Genomic DNA, 24238 nt, shown 5'->3' with positions numbered 1-24238 from the left:
ATTTGCAAGCCAGACACTATGTCCAGCAGCTAGTTAATACATTTTCCTGGAAATGGTCATGGGGAAAACTTGATAACTGGCCAGTTCTGGCCAAAGCAGGTCATCTATCTATCTCCACGTGGTATCTTTATTTGGCTTCACATAAGGGAGGATCCAATTTAAAATATATAGCCCAAAGATGGACAATTCTCACCTCTGATAATATTGATCAGAAACTGCATGTATACTGCTCTATATCTTTGCTTTATCGCGCCACAATAGCTGAGACCTGGAGAGAGTCCCAATAAAACTAATATATCATACTTAATACACTCCTGAAAAAGGGTATAGGTGGCACAATAAGAACTTCAATAAGTGTCCAAAGTGCAGTCTTCCAGCCGCAAATTTAATACATATGATTTGGGCATGTCCCAAAATAAAGCAGTTTTGGAATAAAATAGAATTTTGGTTACTCAAATTATTTAAACTAACCCCTTTCACATTTACCTTGAAAGATATAATTTTTCTGGTGGACAAGAATTTACCTTCAAATGAGTCTAAGATAATAAACTCTGTTATTCTTGCTGCCAGAAATTTAATTTTCAAAAAATGGAAGAGCAACTTCCCTCCAACGGTTACGGAAGTTAAGAATTATCTTAAAAAACAATAAATAATCGAGAAATTAGCTAGAGATTTAAACTCTGACCGGGAAATAGCTTCCTTCTTCAAAAAATGGTTTAATGGTAAAAGCTTTATTAAAATATTCCCACCCAGAGAAATCGACCATCTGATCTTTCCATTCAGAAACTTGGAAATAGTTCTGTTGGGTATCTGGTAGGGGAAATAGAGGGGAGGGAGGGGGGTACAGAAGGGGATTTTGTATTTTTATTTTATTTTTTTCCTCTCCCCTCTTCCCTGCTCTCTCTCTGGGGGAGGTAGATGATATAGAAGTCTTCATGATTAAGGAACCCTGATGAACTTCATTGTTTGAATCTCTTAGTTCTAACATTATCAGTTATATAGGGTTAGTTGTTATCTTGTCCTCTAGTTGTACAGGACAGACAGGGAATCTACACTACTCATTAGACCATTCACTTTGAATTTCTCACTTATTTTTTCATAGGAAAGTAGAGGCAACTTAATAATGTTAATAAATCTTACATCTATTTCCCTTTAAGATGGGCTGCCGGTTTTTCTGGTAGTTTACTAAAAAATATAAAACTCCCGACAATGTGCCAAGAAATCTCGGATGGAAGAAAGTTCAGTTATTTTCTTAGTTCTGTAAATATGCAATGTTGATGTAAGCATTGATGTCATTGTATATTCTTTGTGCCTTGTTAGGCGCCAATATTGTACCTTCTTCCCTTTCCTCATTGTTTTGTTTTTTAATGTTCATGGCACATTGTTGGTATAAAATATAAATAATAAAAAATAAAAAATAAATTGTATGTGCTATCTGAATCATAAAAGAAAATGTTGGGGTTTCTTGTCCCTTTAACTGATTGTTAAGATTAAATTATGAAACAGGTTTATTCACATTAATGTACCTGATAAGTCAATCAACAAGATTGGAATATACTGAGCTGTGTACATAAACAGAGCACTTTAGTGTCTATCTATCTATCTATCTATCTATCTATCTATCTATCTATCTATCTATATCTATCTATCTATCTATCACAGGCTAGAGCATGCCTAATAGTTGCTGGATTATTTTAATATTCACTTCTTCACAGCTTTAATATAACATACATACCTATACTCCTTCAGCACTTGCGGTCGTGGCCCATTAAGGATTGCTTCTGGGGGCTGTGTTGCATGCGCCTGCTGTGCTCTGTTTAGACTGTTCTGGCGGCTACCAGGTGCAGAGGATCGATACCCATGCTCTTGCGCCTGATTGGCCATCAAGATTATCTCTTTGTTCTCTGCTGTCATGTGAGGAGCAGGCACCATGATTTGCTGTGTAGGATGATTAGGACTTGCAGGGTAAGAATGATCAAGATCTGAAGCATAGGATCTGCAATGCAAAACATAAAGCTTTGTTATTATAGCCCAAGAGATACCAACACTCTAATGATGTCCTGGAATCCCACCCAGGATGAAAGGGGATACATAAATTAATCTATTTTTTTTTATTCTAACATAAATTATATTCTCCTAAATAGGGTATCCTGCCACATAATGGTTAATTTGCTAATTACATTTGTTCATTATGTTTTTGAAACATCAGAACAAATGTTTTTTTTCTAAAAAAAGTTAACAGATACTTCTTCATGTCATTAGGAAAATCCTATACATAATAAATTGAACCATGATGTGTAGGTGGGAGATTGGTAATCCCTCTTATCTGAATCCCCATCTCGTAAAGAACTTAATACTTATACAGCGTATGTGCAACCTGCCTATTATCAGGGGACAGTGATCCCTCGGATGAAGTCACATGATATGGAGATGGTGAGAACCTGTTATCTGGTCTGAATTCCTTATCATACGCCATCATGTTCCATTCTAGTCGCCGGTTCCGGGCTTTGCGTACTTTCTTTACCTCACGTGTGGGATCTTCCACTAGCCTTTGCTCCTGAAAAAAGAGAAAAACAATAGATATAAAAAAACTGAGCAAATACAAATACACAGTGAATTGATGAAGATAACTTAGCTCTGACACCTTACATTATCAGACCTACAGAATAACTAGAGTACAGGTGGCCCTCGGTTTACAACGGTTCAATTTACACCGTTTCAGAATAACAACCTTTTTTTCCAGTCATGTGAAAAGCATTGAGAAGCAGTGCATTTATTAAAATAGCCAGTAGGTAGAGCTGTTCGCTTGTGTTGCAGCAAAGCCAAGCAAGCTGAAATTAATCAGACCTGAGCTATCGAGCAGATCTTCCTGTCTATAAATCAGTCCAGATTGGAATGCATAGAAAGAACTGTTTGCAGAAAAATGCAAGTGAAGTCTGTATTGTGTGATTATTTTATTATGTTTATAATGCTGTTTAGCAAATGTTTTTGTTCATTTAACTTAGTTTAATTATATATTCTGTGTTGTGTGATTATCTTATTAGGTTTATAACACTGTTTAGCATTTAAAGTCTTAATTTCAAAGTTTTAAAAATAATGTATTAGGTGTTACTTATGACAATTTTGAGAGGGGCCTGGAACCTAACTCCCTCACTTCCCATTGACTTACATTATAAACTGGGTTTCAATTTACAACGGTTTCGATTTACAACCATTCCTTCTGGAACCTAACCCCGGCTACCTGTATTCATAATTACCCATTGTACGTGGGGTTCTACACATGAAACATTTTAACTTGTGGCCATAGTTGTATATTATCACATATATGTGCTAAATATATATATATATATATATATATATATATATACACACATTTTTTACGTGAAGACTAGGGATGGGCGAATGTTTCTAAAAATTCGAAATTTAAAACGAATTTTGATACATTCGTTCGTTCGAATCGAATTTCAAATGTTTATATAACATTCTAACATTCTATTATCAAATTTTCGTTTTCGAATTTTTCAATAAAATTCGAAAATATTCGTTTGAATAATAGAATGTTTAGCTATGAATTCATTCAATTTCGAAGTGTAATATTCGAATTTGAATGTGACATTCAAATTTGAAATAGTATTTCTAGTCTATAACTGTGTTTAATAAATGTAATATTCAAATTCGAATGCTACATTCGAATTCGAATGTCACATTCGAATTTGAAATAGTATTTCTAGTCTAATACTGTGTTTTAAATGTGATATTCGATTTGAATGTAATATTCTATTCGAATGTGACATTCAAATTTGAAATAGTATTTCTAGTCTACAACTGTGTTTAATAAATGTAACATTCGAATTTGAATGCTACATTCGAATTCGAATGTCACATTCGAATTTGAAATAGTATTTCTAGTCTAATACTGTGTTTTAAATGTGATATTCGATTTGAATGTAATATTCTATTCGAATGTGACATTCAAATTTGAAATAGTATTTCTAGTCTACAACTGTGTTTAATAAATGTAACATTCGAATTTGAATGCTACATTCGAATTCGAATGTCACATTCGAATTTGAAATAGTATTTCTAGTCTAATACTGTGTTTTAAATGTGATATTCGATTTGAATGTAATATTCGATTCGAATGTGACATTCGAATTTGAAATAGTATTTCTAGTCTAATACTGTGTTTTATAAATGTAATATTTGAATTTGAATGTGACATTCGATTCGAATGTGATATTCGATTCGAATGTGACATTCGAAATTGTGTTTCTAGTCTACAATTGTGTTTTATAAATGTAATATTCGAATTTGAATGTGATATTCGAATGTAACATTCGAATTCGAATGTAACATTCAAATTCAAATGTAACATTCAAATTCGAATGTAACATTCGAATTCGAATGTGACATTCGAAAACTGTAAATAACATTCGAAAAACAAATTTTTAAGAATATTCGTTCTTATCAACATTCTATTATGTAAATCGAATTTCTACAATAACATTCGTTCTAACATTCGAATTCGGATATAAACACATTTGCCTTATTTGCTTATTTTTAAAAATACTTACCTTTGCATTATGGTAAGCATAACGCCGATCCTGCATCTGCTGCTTTATTTAGCAGATCGATGACAAATCTGGCTTTAACATTGAGATACGAGATACATATACATGTCTAAAGATGGATACGTACATATGTGTATATATATGTGTGTGTGTGTACATACTGTATGTATTTATGTAGTTATATGTGTATATAAATGTATTTACAGACATATATACACATATAAACACATAAATACATATGTATACACATATATATATACTGTATATATTAGGGGTTGACCGATAATCGGGGCTGCCGATATTTTGGGCCGATATCCCAAATTTCTAACATTATCGGTATCGGCCCCAAACTCACCGATATGCCCAATATGTCCCTGCGCAACGTGCTCAATGAATTTGCTCCTGCAGATAGAATTTGAGGAGCTGTGCTGCCGTACCACATCATGACGTCTTCAGCGCCACCCCTACGAACCCCGCAGGCGGAGCTCACAGCTCACAATGGTAGAGGACTAGCGGTAAGATGTGTACTGAAGTACCTCTGCACACCCGGCCACGCATTATTTATTCAATGTCCTCTGCAGTGCATTAACACATTTGGGCAAAGATATTACTGCCTAGTTTGGGACTCTCCCTCTTACTCCCTGTGGACTGGAATGTATATACATTAGGGTATTTCTTTAGACTATCACCTTCTGGTTGTGTGGCTAGTGGTATATTATATATATTATATATAATAAATATACCATTAGCCACACAGCCAGAAGGTGATAGTCTAAAGAAATACAGATACCCTAATGTATAATTTATACAGTCACTCCATTATATATAATTGTATAATAAATCCATTATTTACATTACTTCTGCTTTATTCTATTTATAAAAAAAACGCTAGGTTGTAACTAAGATCTTGCGTTACAGGGGTAGGAGGTTAAATAAAGATCTGAAAGGTTCCACATCTCTAAGACCTTTTTCTTGAGGTCACAATTATAAAAAGTTTTAAAACACGTCTGACTATGGTGGTCTACATAAACCACTCCATTCTAGAAATTCTTTGTGTCCAACAATAAAAAAAGCAGATATAGGAACTGACAGATCTTACACACAGTCTCCGTTAAACACAGGCACTTTTTAATGTAAGTTGTTTTTGCTGAACAGAAGTGCCTGTCTGCACCCAGGACACGTATTTCCCTACAAAGACACAGATTATTTTATGATATCCCACACTAATGAGACCTGCTTATATATATATATATATATATATATATATTGCACCCCCTGTCTGGTAGTTAAGCACTTAAAAAGGAAATGAGGTGCCACTTAAATTATATATGACTCCTAACATCATATACTGGAATTATATTAAACTAATAAATGTTTGCTGTCACTAATGATTTAGCAGACATCATAGTAAAATGTTTTTTGGTAGCTAACAAGCATAATTTATCCAGTATACATGTGTTTCTTTGTATGTACTACTGTAGTAATTGTTTATCTTATTTATCAGCAGCTTTCTTTAGTGTTGAATAGTTTTTTTTACATTGCTGCAAATTCAACTTTGATTCCTGTAAAATTTAATGTGCTATGAATGAGGTCACAGTTGATGCCAATTTACAAAATTGGCATCAACTGTGACCTCTTAGGCTCATAGCACATTAAAGAGACATTCAATTACATAGTTCAGAATATCGGCCCCTGATATCGGTTATCGGCCTAAAAGGCGGCCGATAATCGGTATCGGTATCGGCCCTGAAAAAACGATATCGGTCTATCCCTAATATATATATGCATTGGAACACTTTGCAGTTAAGTAAATGAAAACCTGTAAAAACACATTTATGCAAAACTCATATTTAATAGAGAGTTATAATGTGTATTTACTGAAAATATTTCACATTCCAATGTTCTGTACATAGCAGAATATATTTTAAGTATTTGTAAATAGATATTCCTATATATATATATATATATATATATATATATATATATATATATATATATATATATATATATATATATATATATCTGTGTGTGTGTGTAAATATACCTTTATATATATAGAAAGTAAGTAGTTGGAGTCCAGCACCATAAATTATGCTTAATTTTCAACCTGTGTGCTTGTCACCAAGGAGTATCAGCAAAACTCCAATGTACAGATCCAAGGTATAGATATATATTGTACTAAAATACCATCATATATATATAGAAATATTTAATTATGCAAAAATAGAATATATTCTTCTATGTGAAGACCATTGGAATGTAAAATATTCATATTTTCATGTCAGGTTAGAGCACATGGGAATATGTGATCGAGTTTGTGCAAGAGTGGGATGTATTTTTTTCCACTTTTTTCTTCATTGACTTCTATGGGAGAATACGTAAACACGATATGCTAAGTTCAGCTTTTCGCTCTTGTTTGGTTAGCGCTTGAACAAAAACAGTTTACTTTCAACTCGTAAGACAAGCGCAACCTGAAGAGCGCAAAAAGCTTACTTCTGGCGCAATAAATGCTCTAGCGGGAGCATTCATTAGCGCTCCACTTGTAATCTGGCCCTTAGTGCACATAATTGTCTCCTGTGTGCACTAATGCTGGCGGACTGTTCCTTTCTACAGTGCTTTGTTTAATATGTAGTGCTAGAACCAGCACTGCAGGAGTTAAAGGGGCAAGCTTGCTATACAGTGGCATTATGACACTGCTATGGTAGCTCACTCAGGTCTCACTGCCCAGTCATACTGCATTTGCACAGCTCAGGAGTGATTTATTATGAAAACTATTTTCAATTTTTATTTTTTCTTCAGTCTGATATTCAGATGATTTTCGACACATTTACAATATGAACAAGAGGGAACAATCTTGACCATAGTCCCTCCAAAGTAACCCACATGGGTCGTAATTTTTATGGTGCTTGTGAATTAGATTCTACTTCATTAGTTATTTTATTACTTACTTGGTGTTAAGCAGAAGTTTTATTTGAGGACTTGTTACATCTTTTTTTTCCATTTTCTGTGTTTATTATGTTAGTAAGATGCTGCAAATCTCTCCTTGGGCAGAGAATCCATAATGAAGGTGACTTATATCACGTCTCTATGATCTACTGCTCTATGACTGTAAGAGATACTTAAGTCTGTCACACTGCTGGGAGGTGATTATCATGCTTACACTATTGCGTGCCATATCTGGGTGACATTAAGATTTTATGACAATGTGTATTACTATCAGCCTCAGTCACAATGCAGCTGCTGTCAACCAGTGCAGTTTGCTGTATGCTGTGATATGCGGTTATGACCATATCCTAAGGCCCAAACGTTACCATTAGTGTGAGATGTCCAAAGCTATTTTTATCTTAAATAATTATGTGGAGTATAATAAACCGATAACTAATCCCCCCACCCTGTGGGACAGAAAGGAAATTTTGAGTTAAGAAGATGTTTGTTTTTAGTTGAATTTAACACAGATATCCATCACTTTCAGAATTTGCATTATTGGGTAAGAAGTCTAAAACATAAAAACAAAGAAAAGAACAGACCCAAGGCAGCTCTGTTAGATGATAAAGAGGCTTGACTCTTGCAGTAGTAACCTCTTCATCTGTACAAAAATATAATAATTCAGCTGCCGCAAAACTTCAGCCAGCGCTCAAAAATTGGTAAAAAGAAAACTGGACAGAAAGAAATGGGGAATATGTGAAGAGCTAACATGAAGACTTTTGGGAGAATTTCTATTTAACCACAAAATGCACATCAAAGTATATGCCGGTAACATCTAAATACAACACCCCTCAGTATTCTACATTCCCTTAGTTTGGGGAGGGTGCGCTAGTGACGCACATTTTCAGTTATTATGCTATCCTATGGAGCTTATTGACTAAAAAGTAGAGAGAGGTGTCTTGTGTTAGTATGTTCAATAAAATAACATACAGGTAGATTACAAATTTTGCGTTCGTGTTTTAACGCTGAATAAAATGGTCATTTCAGTGTTAAAACAGCAACGCAACCATTATGAGTCTTGTTAGTATAGCTGTACCGCAAGCCTTTTAGCCTGTAACGCAACATCAGTCCCGCACTAAAAAAATGACGTTTTTTATGGGACTTCCATAAAACTCATAACTGAAATGTTACAAAGTACACTAACACCCATAAACTACCTATTAACCCCTAAACTGAGGCCCTCCCGCATCGCAAACACTATATTAAAGTTATTAACCCCTAATCTGCCGCTCCCAACATCGCCGCCACTAACACAATTTATTAACCCCCTATTCCGCCGCTCCCCGACATCGCCCCCGCTATACTAACGTTATTAACCCCTATTCCCCCGCACCCCAACATCGCCCACACAATAATAAATATATTAACCCCTATTCCGCCACTCCTCAACATCGTCGCCACTAAATAAATTTATTAACCCCTAAACTTCTGGCCAAAAACTAAATTAAACTATTAACCCCTAAACCTAACACCCGCCCTAACTTTATATTAAAATTACAAGATCCCTACCTTAAAATAAATAGAAACCTTCCTGTGGGGGGCGTGTCCAAGCAGCGGCTCAGTGCAGTTGCACTTTTGTAAGCTCTGGGAGAAAAAGTCTTTAATCCACCGATTAATACCGCAAACCTACAGCTTTTTATTATCTGTACAAGTGACTTGTACTACCTCAGAACAGCTAATATTATTTTTCTATAAAGGGCTGTATTAATGATCCCTGAGATGAAAATGGACAATTGACGCCTGGAGCGGCGGCAAATACTCAGGCAGCGTTTCCCCCTCCCCCAGGAATCTCCTAGGGTAATCAGCCAGATCTAGATAAGCTAAACTAAATACAGCAATACCGAGATCTTTTAAAGAGGATAACAACCAATCGCATCGGCACATTATCTCAATCAGAGCGAGTGAACAGTGAGAGCTGTTATTTATAACAATTATGGAACCGCAGATTGATGATTCTTCTAACAACTCAGAGCGCCAAATGGCCAAAATAGAAGCTTTATTACAAGCAATGATTGACAAAGCTCCTTCAGAACAGGACATTCAATTACTAATAGAGCGAGCAACTACTACAAGAAGCATGCTAAATAAACCACGATACCTAATAGCAGAGGGGTATGATCTGGCCTCAACATCAGAAGAGACCCGCTCAACTATCACTCTGACCGACAACACTATTTATACAAGCGGCGATTCTCTACCATCATCCCTGCCGAAAATTCTAAAAGGCAAGCTCAGAGCAGCAAAAAACACACAAAAGCAAGCGTTTCAAGATGAATTACTCACCACAGAATGAGACACTTCAAGAGGGATCTACAATATCACAATCTCCAAGATGGCGCCTAACATCACACCAGGTAGAAGCATGGCGAAAACCTTGAATTTACACTGCATAAACACCAGCAAAAAAGGACAGGAATTATGTTTTACCGCACATTTGCACAGTGTAAAGGATCAGCATAAGACAGGGCAGTTTATACCACCGCCACACGGGTTTGAGAGGTATCCGTGGGGACTTCCTAAACCCCGTGAAGAAAAAAAAGGGCTTCTGATTTAACAAGAGACATCAAAGGGACTTTAAACGCTCTCAGATTATTTCCTGATAATAGAATTGCCAGTTTCCTCAGTTTAACAATAGAAACTGCTCAGAATATCCCAGTACTCAATTACGGAGGAGAAACAGATCTAACTGTCCAGCAGACATATTCAAGTGGTGGGTAGCATAGATATAAAGCTCCATTGCCAATTGCTTCTCTTTTTAAAAGAACAGACTGCTAAGTTAAATGAGGTTTAATTACATTCCGTATTCTGGTTATTGTTAGGAAAGTTTTGTTCATGTATATCACATGTGCACAGGCAAACTAACCTGGAAGCTTAGAAGATGTAGCTACAATTGGAGTTATAGTAGACATTGTCTATAAAATATATTAAATATGGCACACATATTCTGGGCTTATACTATTGCCTCCCTCGTGGCTGACGGCCACGGTGACGAGGGAGAGGAAATGTTTAGATTGCACAACTGATATGCCATATGCCATTAAAAATCAACAAAACTGTCTACCCTCACATAGATCTTGCTGCAGATTAGATTGCAACTTATATACTACTAATTGAAATCTGCGGTAGGAATACTTATAATACTTATAAGCATCATAGCACAATAATGTCTACTCTAATTATTTACAGGGCACGAACTACATCCTATTGGACATAGAGTTGAATTATAAATGCACCCCAACTAACACCCCACTAAATAGTATTTTTGTATGATTTAGATAAAGTTACTGCAAACGTTAAATATCAAGAAGGCTTTTGCTAAGGTATTGCTGAAGATAATGAGGATACAATCATTTCTGGTAATTTGCATCTCCTCCTTATACTTAAACATATTTCACTTTTCCTTGGTATACAGAAATGTAATTTTTCTTTTTTCTTTATACCCCTAACTCTGAACCGATATAATGTCAAAGAGAGACCTAATATGTTTAAGGGGCAGGAAAAAAAAGAGGACTGGACTTTATAAGTTATAATATTGGATATGCTGTATTCATCAATTCATCTGTTATGTATGTTTAACATTTTGTAAGAACATATAATTTGTTGTCCTCAATAAAAATATTAAATAAAAATAACAACAAAAAAAAACAACTTACCTTTGAAATTAAAAAAACTAAATTTAAACTATAAATTAAACTAACAAAACTATTAGACAAAAATGAAACTAACTACAAATTAAATAAACTAAATAACATATTAAATAAACTAAATTACAAATAAAAAAAACCTAACCTTACTAAAAAAAATAAAAACTACAATTACAAAAAATAAAAAATAATAAATTACAAAAAATACTTCAGTACAAAAAATAACAAACACTAAATTACGAAAAATACAAACTAAATTATCCAAAATAAAAAAATTACACCTAATCTAATAGCCCTATCAAAATAAAAAAGCCCCCTCAAAATAAAAACACCCCCTAGCCTACAGTAAACTACCAATACCCCTTAAAAGAGCCCTTTGTAGGGCATTGCCCTAAAGAAATCAGCTCTTTTCCCTGAAAAAAATAAAGATCCCCCAACAGTAAAACCCACCACCCAACCAAACCCCCAAAATAAAAAAACCTAACTAAAAAAACCTAATCTACCCATTGCCCTGAAAAGGGCATTTGTATGGGCATTGCCCTCTTTTTCCTGCCCTTAAAAAGGCATTCAGCTCTTTTAAGAAATGCCCAACCCCTAATCTAAAAAAACACACCTTAAAAAAAAACTAACACTAACCCCTCTTTAGGTACTTACAGTTGCTGAAGTCCCACTTGAACGATCTTCATCCCGGTGGCTCCATCTTCATCCAAGCGGCTCCATCTTCATCCATCGTGGGACCGGCATCTTTATCCCTGCGGAGGCGGAACGGTCTATGCATGGAGGCGGAGGTCCAGGCGAAGGTCCAAGGTGGAGGTCCATCGATCCGACGTGGAGGTCCTCTTCATGCAATTGTCCGCTGCTGAATGCCCTTTTAAGGGCTATGCTCATACAAATGCCCTTTTCTGGGCAATGTTAGATTAGGTTTTTTTAGTTAGGTTTTTTTTATTTTGTGTGTTGGGGGGGGGTGGGATCTTGTAATGTTAGGGTTTTTTTGTTTTTATTTTTAGAAAAAGAGATAGGGTTTTTTTATTTTGGGGTGTGTTTTTTTAAACAGGGTATTAGAATAGGAATAATTGTTATTGTTTTGGATAATTTGGTTTGTTATTTTTGCAATGGTAGGTTTTTTTATTTTTTTTTAATGGTAGGTTTTAGTGTAAGACAGCTTAGGTTTTATTTGGTGGGTCTGTTTTTTTTAACTAGGTATTTAGTAAATAGTTAATAACTATTTACTAACTAGTCTACCTAGTTAAAATAAATACAAACTTACCTGTGAAATAAAAACAAAACCTAAGCTAGCTACAATATAACTATTAGTTATATTGTAGCTAGCTTAGGTTTTATTTTACAGATAAGTATGTATTTAGTTTTAAATAGGTATCATTTAGGTATCATTTAGTTAATAATTGTAACTTTAATTTAGCTTTATTTTAATTATGTTAAAGTTAGGGGGTGTTAGGGTTAGGTTTAGGGTTAGGGGTAAATAGTTTAATTTAGGTTGTTACGATGTTGGGGGCTGGCGGCTTATGGGTTAATAGGTTTATTTAGTGGTAGTGATGTGGGAGGCCAGAGGTTTAGAGGTTAATAGCTTTATTTAGTGGTGACGATGTTGGGGAGTGGTGGAATAGGGGTTAACAGATTTATTATAGTGTGGGCAATGTTGGGGTGCGGGGGAATAGGGGTTAATAACTTTAGTATAGTGGCGGCGATATCGGGAGTGGCAGATTAGGGGTTACTAGATTTATGTAGGTGTCAGCGATGTCGGGTGAAGCAGATTAGGGGTGTTTAGACGTGGGGTTTATGTTAGGGTGTTAGGTTTAGATGTAACTTTTTCCCCATAGACATCAATGGGGCTGCATTATGGAGCTTTTCATTCCACGATCGCAGGTGTTAGTTTTTCTTCTGATACTCTCTCCCCATTGATGTCTATGGGGAAAGCGTGCACGAGCACATCAAACAGCGCTTGTATTTTGTGCGGTATGGGGCTCAACGCAACCATATAGCACGTACAAGCCGGCTTTTTAAAAACTTGTAATGGCAGCGCTATAGAGGGTGAAATAACGCAGCTTGTGTTGCGTTCGTTAAATACACTCTATAGCGCAAAACTTTAAATTTAGTTTTAGTGGGTAGAAATAGAAATGTAGCTTTCTATAACACACGCAGCATGGTGCTTAATCACCTGAAACATTTCTAAGACATTATAAAAATTAACATCTTAGATATAATGAAGCACATATTTTTTTTAGGCAATGTATACTGTGGACCAAACTTGGTTGTGTAGTTTGACAATTCTGTATGATATTCACACTTTTTTAAATTGTACAAACTTATGTCCACATTTCAAAGCCTTGGGTATTCTAGTAAGTTGATATGTTTAGGTGACTTATTTAAAGGGCCACTAAAAATGAATGTTTTATGAGTCAGACAAAGGGGCAGATTTATCACGGCCCGAATGGAGCGTATACACCTGTTTCTGAGCGAGCCTTCAGGCTCGCCGGAAACAGGAATTAAGAAGCAGCGGTCTTAAGACCGCTGCTCCTTAACTCGTCCGCCTGCTCTGAGGCAGCGGACAGCAATCCGCCCGATCGCATAAGATCGGGTTTATTGACACCCCCTGCTAGCGGCTGATTGGCCGCAAATCTGCAGGGGCGGCATTGCACAAGCATTTCTAGTGAAATGCTTGTGCAATGATAAATGCCGACAGTGTATCATGTTTGTTCGCAGGGGGAAAGAAAACTGGACTAACTTTGAAATGTACAAGAAAGTATTCTACTGCTCATTTCAAATTCAAAGTAAGTGCTACTGCACTGTCTTTTTTTATTGTGTATTTGTCAACGGCTAATCACCTTCTGTGTTCTGATAGCAATTGCAAAACTTTGTAGCTACTGAGTGGACTTTAAAGCAAAGGGTTAAAATACATAGGGCATGATGTTAAAAACTTGCCGGGGAGAAATCACACAAATTGTAAGTGTTTTTTGAAGCATTATATTGCAATGTAGGTGTCTCTCCTTCAATATACTGTACAGACTCCAGTAGGAGATAAACAGCTATCAAGCTACAATTTGTCTTTCTAAAATAATTTGTGGGACCTCATAGTACTGCCGAGATGTCCCGCCGAGCAGAGAGCTTCAGATCACCAGGCCTATAGTAACAGGCAAACAGTAATGCAATAATATGGAGCATTTATTTCTCATTTATGTCCCTTTAACATTGTTTTGGATGTCACTGTACATGTGTAAAATGTTGTGCTAAAAAGTGAGACATTGCAGATCTCATTTTCTCGTCCTTACAGAAAAACAAATCTCCTGCATCTGTTAAAGGTAGATAAACCACCTCTTGCTGTTGTGTAAAAATTGTGCTTGAACAACACTCCATAGAGAGGCCAGAAAGCACAGCCTTTAAAATGCTGCAAATTACGTATAAAAGAAGTCAAACACAACCAGTGTATTTTCTCAAAAATAATATAATTCAAATGAAAATTATTTATTTTCACAGACAAAGCAACATTTTTATATGAAAGCAATATATGTTTACTGTCCTTTTAATGTGTTTGTCTCAATTTTTGGGTGACTAAGAAACTAAATACAAGCAACACCCTTAGAATTTTTAAATGGCAAATCCTTAGCGCTAACAAACCCCCCCCCTCCCACCTACACACGCACATAATAATACCAGAAGCGGGTTCACAAGAACCAAAAAATTCATAGTGATATGTACTAATTTCTGAGTCATTTGTAACCTGTATTATGCAACAATGCTGTTGCTATTAGATCGTAGCTATTTTTTAAACAAACATATTTTTAATAAAACATTTGAAAAAAGGTAACTGATTTCACTCGCTCAATAACCCTATGTGCGTAAAAGGCGGAACTTAGAATATCACCTGCGCAATAATGTAGTTTCCCATAGAAGTTAATAGAGCAAAAAAAAATAGAAAAATCCTTTTCCCACCCTCACTCTACATTCTCCAGACTGGACTATTTCTTCTGTCACCCTGAGACATTAGACTACGTACGAACCACAAACATCCATTTATGCCCGTGGTCAGATCATGACCAGGTCGTAATGGATCTAGAATCCAGGAACACCACCAGAACCAGACCCTTATGGAGGTTACCTCACCACCTCTTAGCTGATATTCCCTTTAGGGAGGAACTCCGGTCCGAAATAACTACTACACTACAGATTAACGACACTCCTGAGGTCCGAGATGATATAATTTGGGGGGCATTTAAAGCCACCACTATAGGCCTATTTATTCGCAAACAAGCACACCTCAGGAAACAGGCGGGCCTCACTCTATCACAAGCTCACAGTAGGTTACGTACACTAGAAACACAACAACGCACCTCAGGTAATGTTGACCTAAGGCAGGAGGTTAAGGACCTTAAGAAACATATATGCCAAATAGAATTCAGGAAGACACAGAATAACCTTTTTAGATTAAAACAGTTTATGGACTCGAAGGGCAACAAGGCTGACACCATTCTTACAAACAAAATTAGACAACGTAGAGGTGTTACGCGTATACATGAACTTAAGCATGGTAAACAGGTATACAGGTTGCCGTCCTTAATTGGCCAGCAGTTTAGTGATTACTATTCCGCACTTTATAATATCCGGGAACAGGCAGGACTCATGCAATCACCCTCCACACAGATAGGTACATTCCTACAGTCTTTGAAACTCCCTGCCCTCGATGAGGCGCAAAAGGAATGTATAGATGTCCCAATCACATGTCAAGTCATTAAAAATATGAAATCTCTGAAGGCCCCGGGCCCAGATGGTTTCACTGCAATCTTTTACAAAACATATTGCAACGAAATTTTGCCTATCCTTACTAGATTCTTTAAATTGGCAATGGAGGAGGGTAACTTTAGGAGGGAATTTCTGGAGGCCTCCATTATTGCCATCCCCAAGCCTAATAAGGACCCAACAGTATGCTCTAATTACAGACCCATATCGTTAATTAATATTGATATTAAAATTTACGCGAAAATCCTGGCCAATAGGTTAGCGAAATCACTGCCTTCCCTAATTAATCCAGACCAAGTAGGCTTCATCCCAGGCCGAGAGGGCCCAGATAATACTAGGAGATTGTTAAACATCCTATGCGAGGCTCAGAGATTAAATAAACCCTTGGTCGTTCTTTCTCTTGACGAGGAAAAGGCCTTTGACCGGGTCCGCTGGGACTATTTATGGAACGTCCTAGAGGCCTTCCAGTTCCCAACGCAAGTTATACTTGCAATAAAAGCCTTGTATTCAGACCCCACGGCCTCGGTCAGGGGCCTTGGGTTTTGTTCACCATCTTTCCCTATCTCGAACGGTACACGACAAGGTTGCTCTCTCTCCCCCATCCTTTTTGCTCTGGCCATCGAGCCCCTTGCTGCAGCTATTAGAGAAGATAAATACATAGTAGGAATTACTCTACATGGCACGACACACAAGGTGGCACTATTTGCAGATGACACCACTATCTTCACCTCTAAACCAGTGCAAACTATATCCAAACTCTTATCCTTGCTGGAGACTTTTAGCACTCTCTCTTACTATAAATTAAACCAAACTAAATCAGAAATCTATTTGCAGGGATTCTCGGAAGATATCTCCACACATATACATAATAAACATGAATTTGTAGTCAATAATTCTCATATATCTTACTTAAGAGTTAAAATTTCTAACTCCCTTCCCCAGATTCTCGAAGACAATTATAAGCCTCTCCTCTCGGAACTCAGGTCTTGAGGCCGGAGGTGGAACTTTAAAACGGTCTCGTGGTTAGGTTGTATTGCCACCCTTAAAATGAGTTACCTCCCTAAACTCACATATATATTCAGATGCCTCCCAGTCAGAATCCCTTGCTCCCTCATTCTACAATTCCAGAGCGCATGCACCAAATATATTTGGCAGGGTAAACCCCCTCGCGTCGCCCATAGATGCTTGCAGTACGCCAGAATGGATGGGGGAGTGCTTACACATATATCCCAGTGGGGCGTAATTGGCTCCGATAGTAGATGGAGGATCGTAGAACAGGCGTCACTGCCATTTGATCTGTCACTAAGGGACCTAATTTGGACACCTCCTCAATGCAGGAGACTCCTTTGCATAACAAACCCAGTGATAAAAGAATGCCTTGCAGTCTGGGATCAGATACGCCATTACAAACAAATAGCTCCTCACCACTCTCCTATAACCGCCCTAACTGGGCTCCTCTCGGGCCTTCCAGACTCACACCCTGGCACCTGGGCTAAGTTAGGTATTAGTAAAGTAGCGGATTTATGGTCCTCGACCTCCCAGGGAGCTTATGTAGAACTACCCCACATCGACAACCCTATGCCTATCCCATCCTATATGGACTTTGAAAATGTTAGAGTAATAAGCTTACTCTCCAGATGGGGTTTCAAACCCTCCTCTTCCCGTCAGCTGACTATATGGGAGACCAGGTGGCAGCAAGGACGTCAATTAGGCAAACCATTATCACTACACTACACTCTCATGGAAGGCGCGACTCCTGTAGATAAGGCTACTCATATCCTTAAATGGGAACAGAGGCTGAACATATCAATTCCAGTGGAGGAATGGCACCGTACACTCCTACTTACAAAAAAGGTGTTACATTGTGTCACCATATATGAAATGTACATTAAGCTCCTCATGCATTGGTATTACGTACCAACTAGGTTGGCCGCACTCTTCCCTGCAGCCTTTGCGGCTTGTTGGAGGGAATGCACCCATAATGGTGATATGCTCCACATCTGGTGGCATTGCCCCAAACTCCAACCACTATGGACTCAAAGCTTCGCTACGTTAGCAAACATGGGAATACATACCCTCAAGACACCTGAGGTGGCCCTTTTTCACTTAGGTACACACAAACTACCAAGACACCAAGGTACATTATGCATCTATTTATTCTCTGCTGTTAAGCTCTCTATAGCTAGGGCCTGGAAAAGAATCAGCCCCCCCACTTGGTCAGACGTAGTCTCCTTGATGGCTTATATTTATTCAATGGAAAAAAATATATACTACACTATGGGTAAATTAGAATCTTTTGAATTAATTTGGTCAGATTGGAAGGACAGATTTAATACCCAGTGGCTCCCGAGCTTTGAGGCTTAAATAGAAGTTTCTAACCCGAGGGAGGAGGCAAGGCCTTCTCTTTTTGACCCCTTCCCTTTCATAATTTAAGTGATCCTCATATATATTTTGTTGGATTAAACCTTTAAGCCGTCTCCTCAACCCCCCCCCCTTTTTCGTCCATACTTCCATCTCCCTTCCCCTCCCCCCCATTTATGTTATGGTACCTGGATCCAGTTGGCTCCCCTCTGTGTGTTAGGGAGAGCTGGAATCCGCAATGCTAAGCCATTTCTGTTATAACATTAATACTGGTTGTGACTTGCTACTTATCCATGTATGTACATGTAACTTGTATATGTAGTACGCTTAGATCGTACTGTTGTTTGTATACTTTTAACGTTGAAAAATAAAAAAACATTTGCATAAAAAAAAAAAATAGAAAAATCCTAACGCCCTACTCGCATGCAAACTTCAAGTGCGCTAACCCGACATGAAAAAGTAAATGTATGCTTACCTGATAAATTTATTTCTTCTATGGTAAGACGAGTCCACGGATTCATCCTTTACTTGTGGGATATTAACCTCCTGCTAACAGGAAGTGGCAAAGAGCACCACAGCAGAGCTGTCTATATAGCTCCTCCCTTAGCTCCACCCCCCAGTCATTCGACCGAAGGTACAGGAAGAAAAAGGAGAAACTACAAGGTGGAAAGGTGACTGAAGTTGAAATAAAAAAAAGTAATATATAATCTGTCTTAAAATGACAGGGCGGGCCGTGGACTCATCTTACCATAGAAGAAATTAATTTATCAGGTAAGCATAAATTTACTTTTCTTCTATAAAGGTAAGACGAGTCCACAGATTCATCCTTTACTTGTGGGATACAATACCAAAGCTACAGGACACGGATGAACGGGAGGGACAAGACAGATGGTTAAACAGAAGGCACCACTGCTTGAAAAACTTTTCTCCCAAAAATAGCTTCCGAAGGAGTAAAGGTATCAAATTTGTAACATTTGGAAAAGGTATGAAGCGAAGACCAAGTCGCAGCCTTACAAATCTGTTCAACAGAAGCATCATTTTTAAAAGCCCATGTGGAAGCCACCGCTCTAGTAGAGTGAGCTGTAATTCTTTCAGGAGGCTGCTGTCCAGCAGTCTCGTATGCCAAACGGATGATGCTTTTCAGCCAAAAGGCAAGAGAGGTAGCCGTAGCTTTTTGACCTCTATGTTTTCAAGAATAGACAACAAACAAAGAAGATGTTTGATGGAAATCTTTGGTCGCTTGCAAGTAAAACTTTAAAGCACGAGCCACATCCAAGTTGTGCAATAGACGCTCCTTCTTAGAGGAAGGATTAGGACACAAGGAAGGAACAACAATTTCCTGATTAATATTCTTATTAGTAACAACCTTAGGAAGGAATCCAGGTTTGGTATGCAAAACCACCTTATCAGCATGGAAAACAAGATAAGGTGAGTCGCATTGCAATACAGATAGTTCAGAAACTCTTTGAGCCGAAGAGATAGCAACTAAAAACAGAACTTTCCAAGATAAAAGCTTAATATCTATGGAATGCATAGGTTCAAACAGAACCCCTTGAAGAACTTTAAGAACTAAATTCAAACTCCATGGCGGAGCAACAGGTTTAAACACAGGCTTGATTCTAACTAAAGCCTGACAGAACGACTGAACGTCTGAAACATCTGCCAGACGTTTGTGCAGTAGAATTGATAAAGCAGATATCTGTCCCTTTAAGGAACTAGCTGATAGCCCCTTCTCCAATCCTTCTTGGAGAAAGGACAAAATCCTAGGAATCCTGATCTTACTCCATGAGTAGCCTTTGGATTTGCAACAATAAAGATATTTACGCCATATCTTATGATAAATTTTCCTGGTAACAGGCTTTCGAGCCTGAATCAAGGTATCTATGACCGACTCCGAGAAACCCCGCTTGGATAAGATCAAGCGTTCAATCTACAAGCAGTCAGCCGCAGAGAAACTAGATTTGGATGCTGGAACGGACCTTGAATCAGAAGGTCCTGTCTCAGTGGCAGAGTCCATGGTGGAAGAGATGACCACCAGGTCTGCATACCAAGTACTGCGTGGCCACGCAGGTGCTATCAAAAACACAGAAGCTCTCTCCTGTTTGATTCTGGCAATCAAACGAGGAAGGAGAGGAAATGGTGGAAACACCAGGTTGAACGACCAGGGTACTGCTAGAGCATCTATCAGTACTGCCTGAGGGTCCCTTGACCTGGACCCGTAACAAGGAAGTTTGGCGTTCTGACGAGACGCCATCAAATCCAATTCTGGTGTGCCCCATTACTGAATCAATTGTGCAAACACCTCCGGATGGAGTTCCCACTCCCCCGGATGAAAAGTCTGACGACTTAGAAAATCCGCTTCCCAGTTCTCCACCCCTGGGATATAGATTGCTGATAGATGGCAAGAGTGAGTCTCTGCCCATCTAAATATTTTGGTAAACTCTATCATCGCTAGAGAACTCTTTGTTCCCCCTTGATGATTGATATATGCTACAGTCGTGATATTGTCCGACTGGAATATTAGGAATCTGGCCGACGCCAGCTGAGGCCACGCCTGAAGCGTGTTGAATATCGATTGGGAGGAGAACCTCCTCCCGAGTCCACAAACCTTGAGCTTTCAGGGAAATTCCAGACTGCACCCCAGCCCAATAGGCTGGCTTCCGTCGTCCCTATGACCCACGCTGGCCTGTGGAAACACATTGCCTTGGACAGATGATCCTGTGACAACCACCAAAGAAGAGAGTCTCTGGTCTCTTGGTCCAGATTTATCTGAGGAGATAAATCTGCATAATCCCCATTCAACTGTCTGAGCATGCAAAGTTGCAGTGGTCTGAGATGCAAGCGAGCAAACGGAACTATGTCCATTGCCGCTACCATTAAGCCGATTACCTCCATACACTGAGCCACTGACTGCCGAGGAATGGAATGAAGAGCTCGGCAGATGGATAAAATGTTTGATTTCCTGACCTCCGTCAGAAAAATTTTCATGTCCACCGAATCTATCAGAGTTCCCAGGAATGGAACTCTTGTGAGAGGGATAAGTGAACTCTTTTTTACGTTCACCTTCCACCCGTGAGATCTTAGAAAAGCCAACACGATGTCCATGTGAGACTTGGCTAGTTGGTAAGTCAACGCCTGGATTAAGATATCGTCCAGATAAGGCGCCACAGCTATGCCCCGTGGCCTTAGAACCGCCAGAAGGGACCCTAACACCTTTGTGAAAATTCTGGTAGCCGTGGCTAACCCGAAGGGAAGAGCCACAAACTGGTAATGTTTGTCCAGAAAGGCAAACCTGAGGAACTGGTGATGATCTTTGTGGATAGGAATGTGTAGATACGCATCCTTTATATCCACGGTGGTCATATATTGACCCTCCTGGATCATTGGCAAAATAGTCCGAATGGTCTCCATCTTGAATGATGGGACTCTGAGAAATTTGTTTAGGATCTTGAGATCCAAAATTGGTCTGGAGGTTCCCTCTTTTTTGGGAACCACAAACAGATTGGAGTAGAACCCTTGCCCCGTTCTGTTTTTGGAACTGGGCAGATCACTCCCATGGTATATAGGTCTTCTACACAGCGTAAGAACGCCTCTCTTTTTGTCTGGTTTACAGACAATTGAGAAAGATGGAATCTACCCCTTTGGGGAGAATCTTTGAAATCTAGAAGATACCCCTGGGTCATGATTTCTAAAGCCCAGGAGTCCTGGACGTCTCTTGCCCAAGCCTGAGCGAAGAGAGAAAGACTGCCCCCTACTAGATCCGGTACCGGATCGGGGGCTACCCCTTCATGCAGTCTTGGTGGCAGCAGCGGGCTTCTTGGCCTGTTTACCCTTGTTCCAAGTCTGGTTAGGTCTCAAGACTGACTTGGATTGAGCAAAATTCCCCTCTTGCTTCGCAGCAGCGGAAGAGGTAGAGGGACCACCTTTGAAGTTTCGAAAGGAACGAAAATTATTTTGTTTGGTCCTCATCTTATTCGTCTTATCCTGAGGAAGGGCATGGCCTTTCCCTCCAGTGATGTCTGAAATGATCTCTTTCAATTCAGGCCCGAATAGGGTCTTACCCTTGAAAGAGATGGCTAAAAGCTTAGCCTTTGATGACACATCAGCAGACCAGGACTTAAGACATAACGCTCTATGCGCTAAAATGGCAAAACCTGAATTCTTCCCCGCTAATTTAGCCAGTTGAAAAGCGGCATCTGTAATGAAAGAATTAGCTAGCTTGAGAGCCCTAATTCTATACAGAATATCATCTAATGGGGTCTCAACCTGAAGAGCCTCCTCCAGAGCCTCGAACCAAAAGGACGCTGCAGTAGTTACAGTAACAATGCACGCTATAGGTTGGAGAAGAAAACCTTGATGAACAAATATTTTCTTCAGGAGACCCTCTAATTTTGTATCAATAGGATCTTTGAAAGCACAACTGTCCTCAACAGTTGTACGCTTAGCCAGGGTAGAAATAGCTCCCTCCACCTTAGGGACCATCTGCCATGAGTCCCGCACGGCGTCTGATATGGGAAACATTTTCTTAAAAGTAGGAGGGGGAGCGAACGGAATACCTGGTCTATCCCACTCCTTAGTAACAATTTCCGAAATCCTCTTAGGGACCGGAAAAACATCAGTGTAGGCAGGAACCTCTAGGAATCTGTCCATTTTACACAATTTCTCTGGAACTACAATAGGGTCACAATCATCCAGAGTCGCTAAAACCTCCCTGAGCAATAAGCGGAGGTGTTCTAGTTTAAATTTAAAAGCCGTCATATCTGAGTCTGTCTGAGGGAACATATTTCCTGAATCAGAAATCTCTCCCTCAGCCAGCAAATCCCTTACTTCAGAACATTGTGAGGGTACATCGGATATGGCTAATAAAGCGTCAGAGGGCTCAGCGTTTGTTCTCACACCAGACCTACTGCGCTTCCCCTGCAACCCAGGCAGCTTAGATAAAACCTCTGTGAGGGTAGTATTCATAACTGCGGCCATATCTTGCAGGGTGAAAGAATTAGATGCACTAAAAGTACTTGGCGTCGCTTGTGCGGGCGTTAACGGTTGTGACACTTGGGGAGAATTAGATGGCATAACCTGATTCCCTTCTGACTGAGAATCATCCTGCGACATACTTTTAGTAGCTAAAATATGTTCTTTACAATTTATTGACCTTTCAGTGCATGAGGGACACATTCTAAGTGGAGGTTCCACAATGGCTTCTAAACATATTGAACATTGACTTTCCTCAATGTCAGACATGTTGAACAGGCTAGTAATGACTACAAACAAGTATGAAAACACTTTATTTAGTGAAAAAAATAACAATCTTAAAAAATGGTACTGCGCCTTTAAGAGAAAAAAAAAAGCATACACGTTCTGCAAAACAGCCTAAACATGCACCAAATTTTTCAAAATTTTGTAAGCAGACACAATATATGTAGTTAAGATTGCCCCACAAGGAATTTTAACAATTAACCCTTTAATGTGCAAACCGGATTGAAAATAGGCCCAGATCCGGAAAAAACACTCTCAGTACCTTGCCACAGCCCTGCTGTGGCCCTACATGCCCTCAGGGATAGTAAATGTGTGGTTAAAGATTCGATTTGGCCCAAAACATCCACCAGGGCCCTCAGGAGTTAGAGCTGGCTGCTTGCTGAGAGAAACTAACTGCGCATCTGAGGCGCGAAAATAGGCCCCACCCATCTCACTCGATGTCTCCAGCCTCAAAGAACCGCACCAGAGCGGTTATAACTAGCCATGTGGGTTCTGAGACCCAGAAATTAAGCCATGTGTGCCCTCAATAAAGTTGCCCAAAACGTTATTGCCCACAAAACGTTAAAGCACTCCCAGATCATAAAAACGTTTGCCCACAAACATTTACAAGTCAGTGTCAACCATATTTGTAATTGGCCCCTTATGCAAGCTTAGTAATGCCCTTCTTAT

General features: G+C 38.8%; 1 protein-coding gene across 1 annotated transcript in view; it reads right to left on the bottom strand.

Moving 5' to 3' along the window:
- LOC128639495 (actin-binding protein WASF3-like) overlaps window positions 1-24238 on the bottom strand; it is a 128562-nt gene that overhangs the window by 53020 nt on the left and 51304 nt on the right. The window contains exons 5-6 of the mRNA XM_053691638.1: window positions 2382-2557; window positions 1736-1996 (exon numbers count right to left, since the gene is read on the bottom strand). Coding sequence (XP_053547613.1) covers window positions 1736-1996; window positions 2382-2557 — 437 coding nt within the window. The remainder of the gene's footprint in view (window positions 1-1735; window positions 1997-2381; window positions 2558-24238) is intronic.

The sequence above is a fragment of the Bombina bombina genome, chromosome 1, assembly GCF_027579735.1.
Source record: "Bombina bombina isolate aBomBom1 chromosome 1, aBomBom1.pri, whole genome shotgun sequence".
NCBI classification, from domain to species: domain Eukaryota; kingdom Metazoa; phylum Chordata; class Amphibia; order Anura; family Bombinatoridae; genus Bombina; species Bombina bombina.
This window is presented reverse-complemented; position numbering and strand designations above follow the sequence as displayed.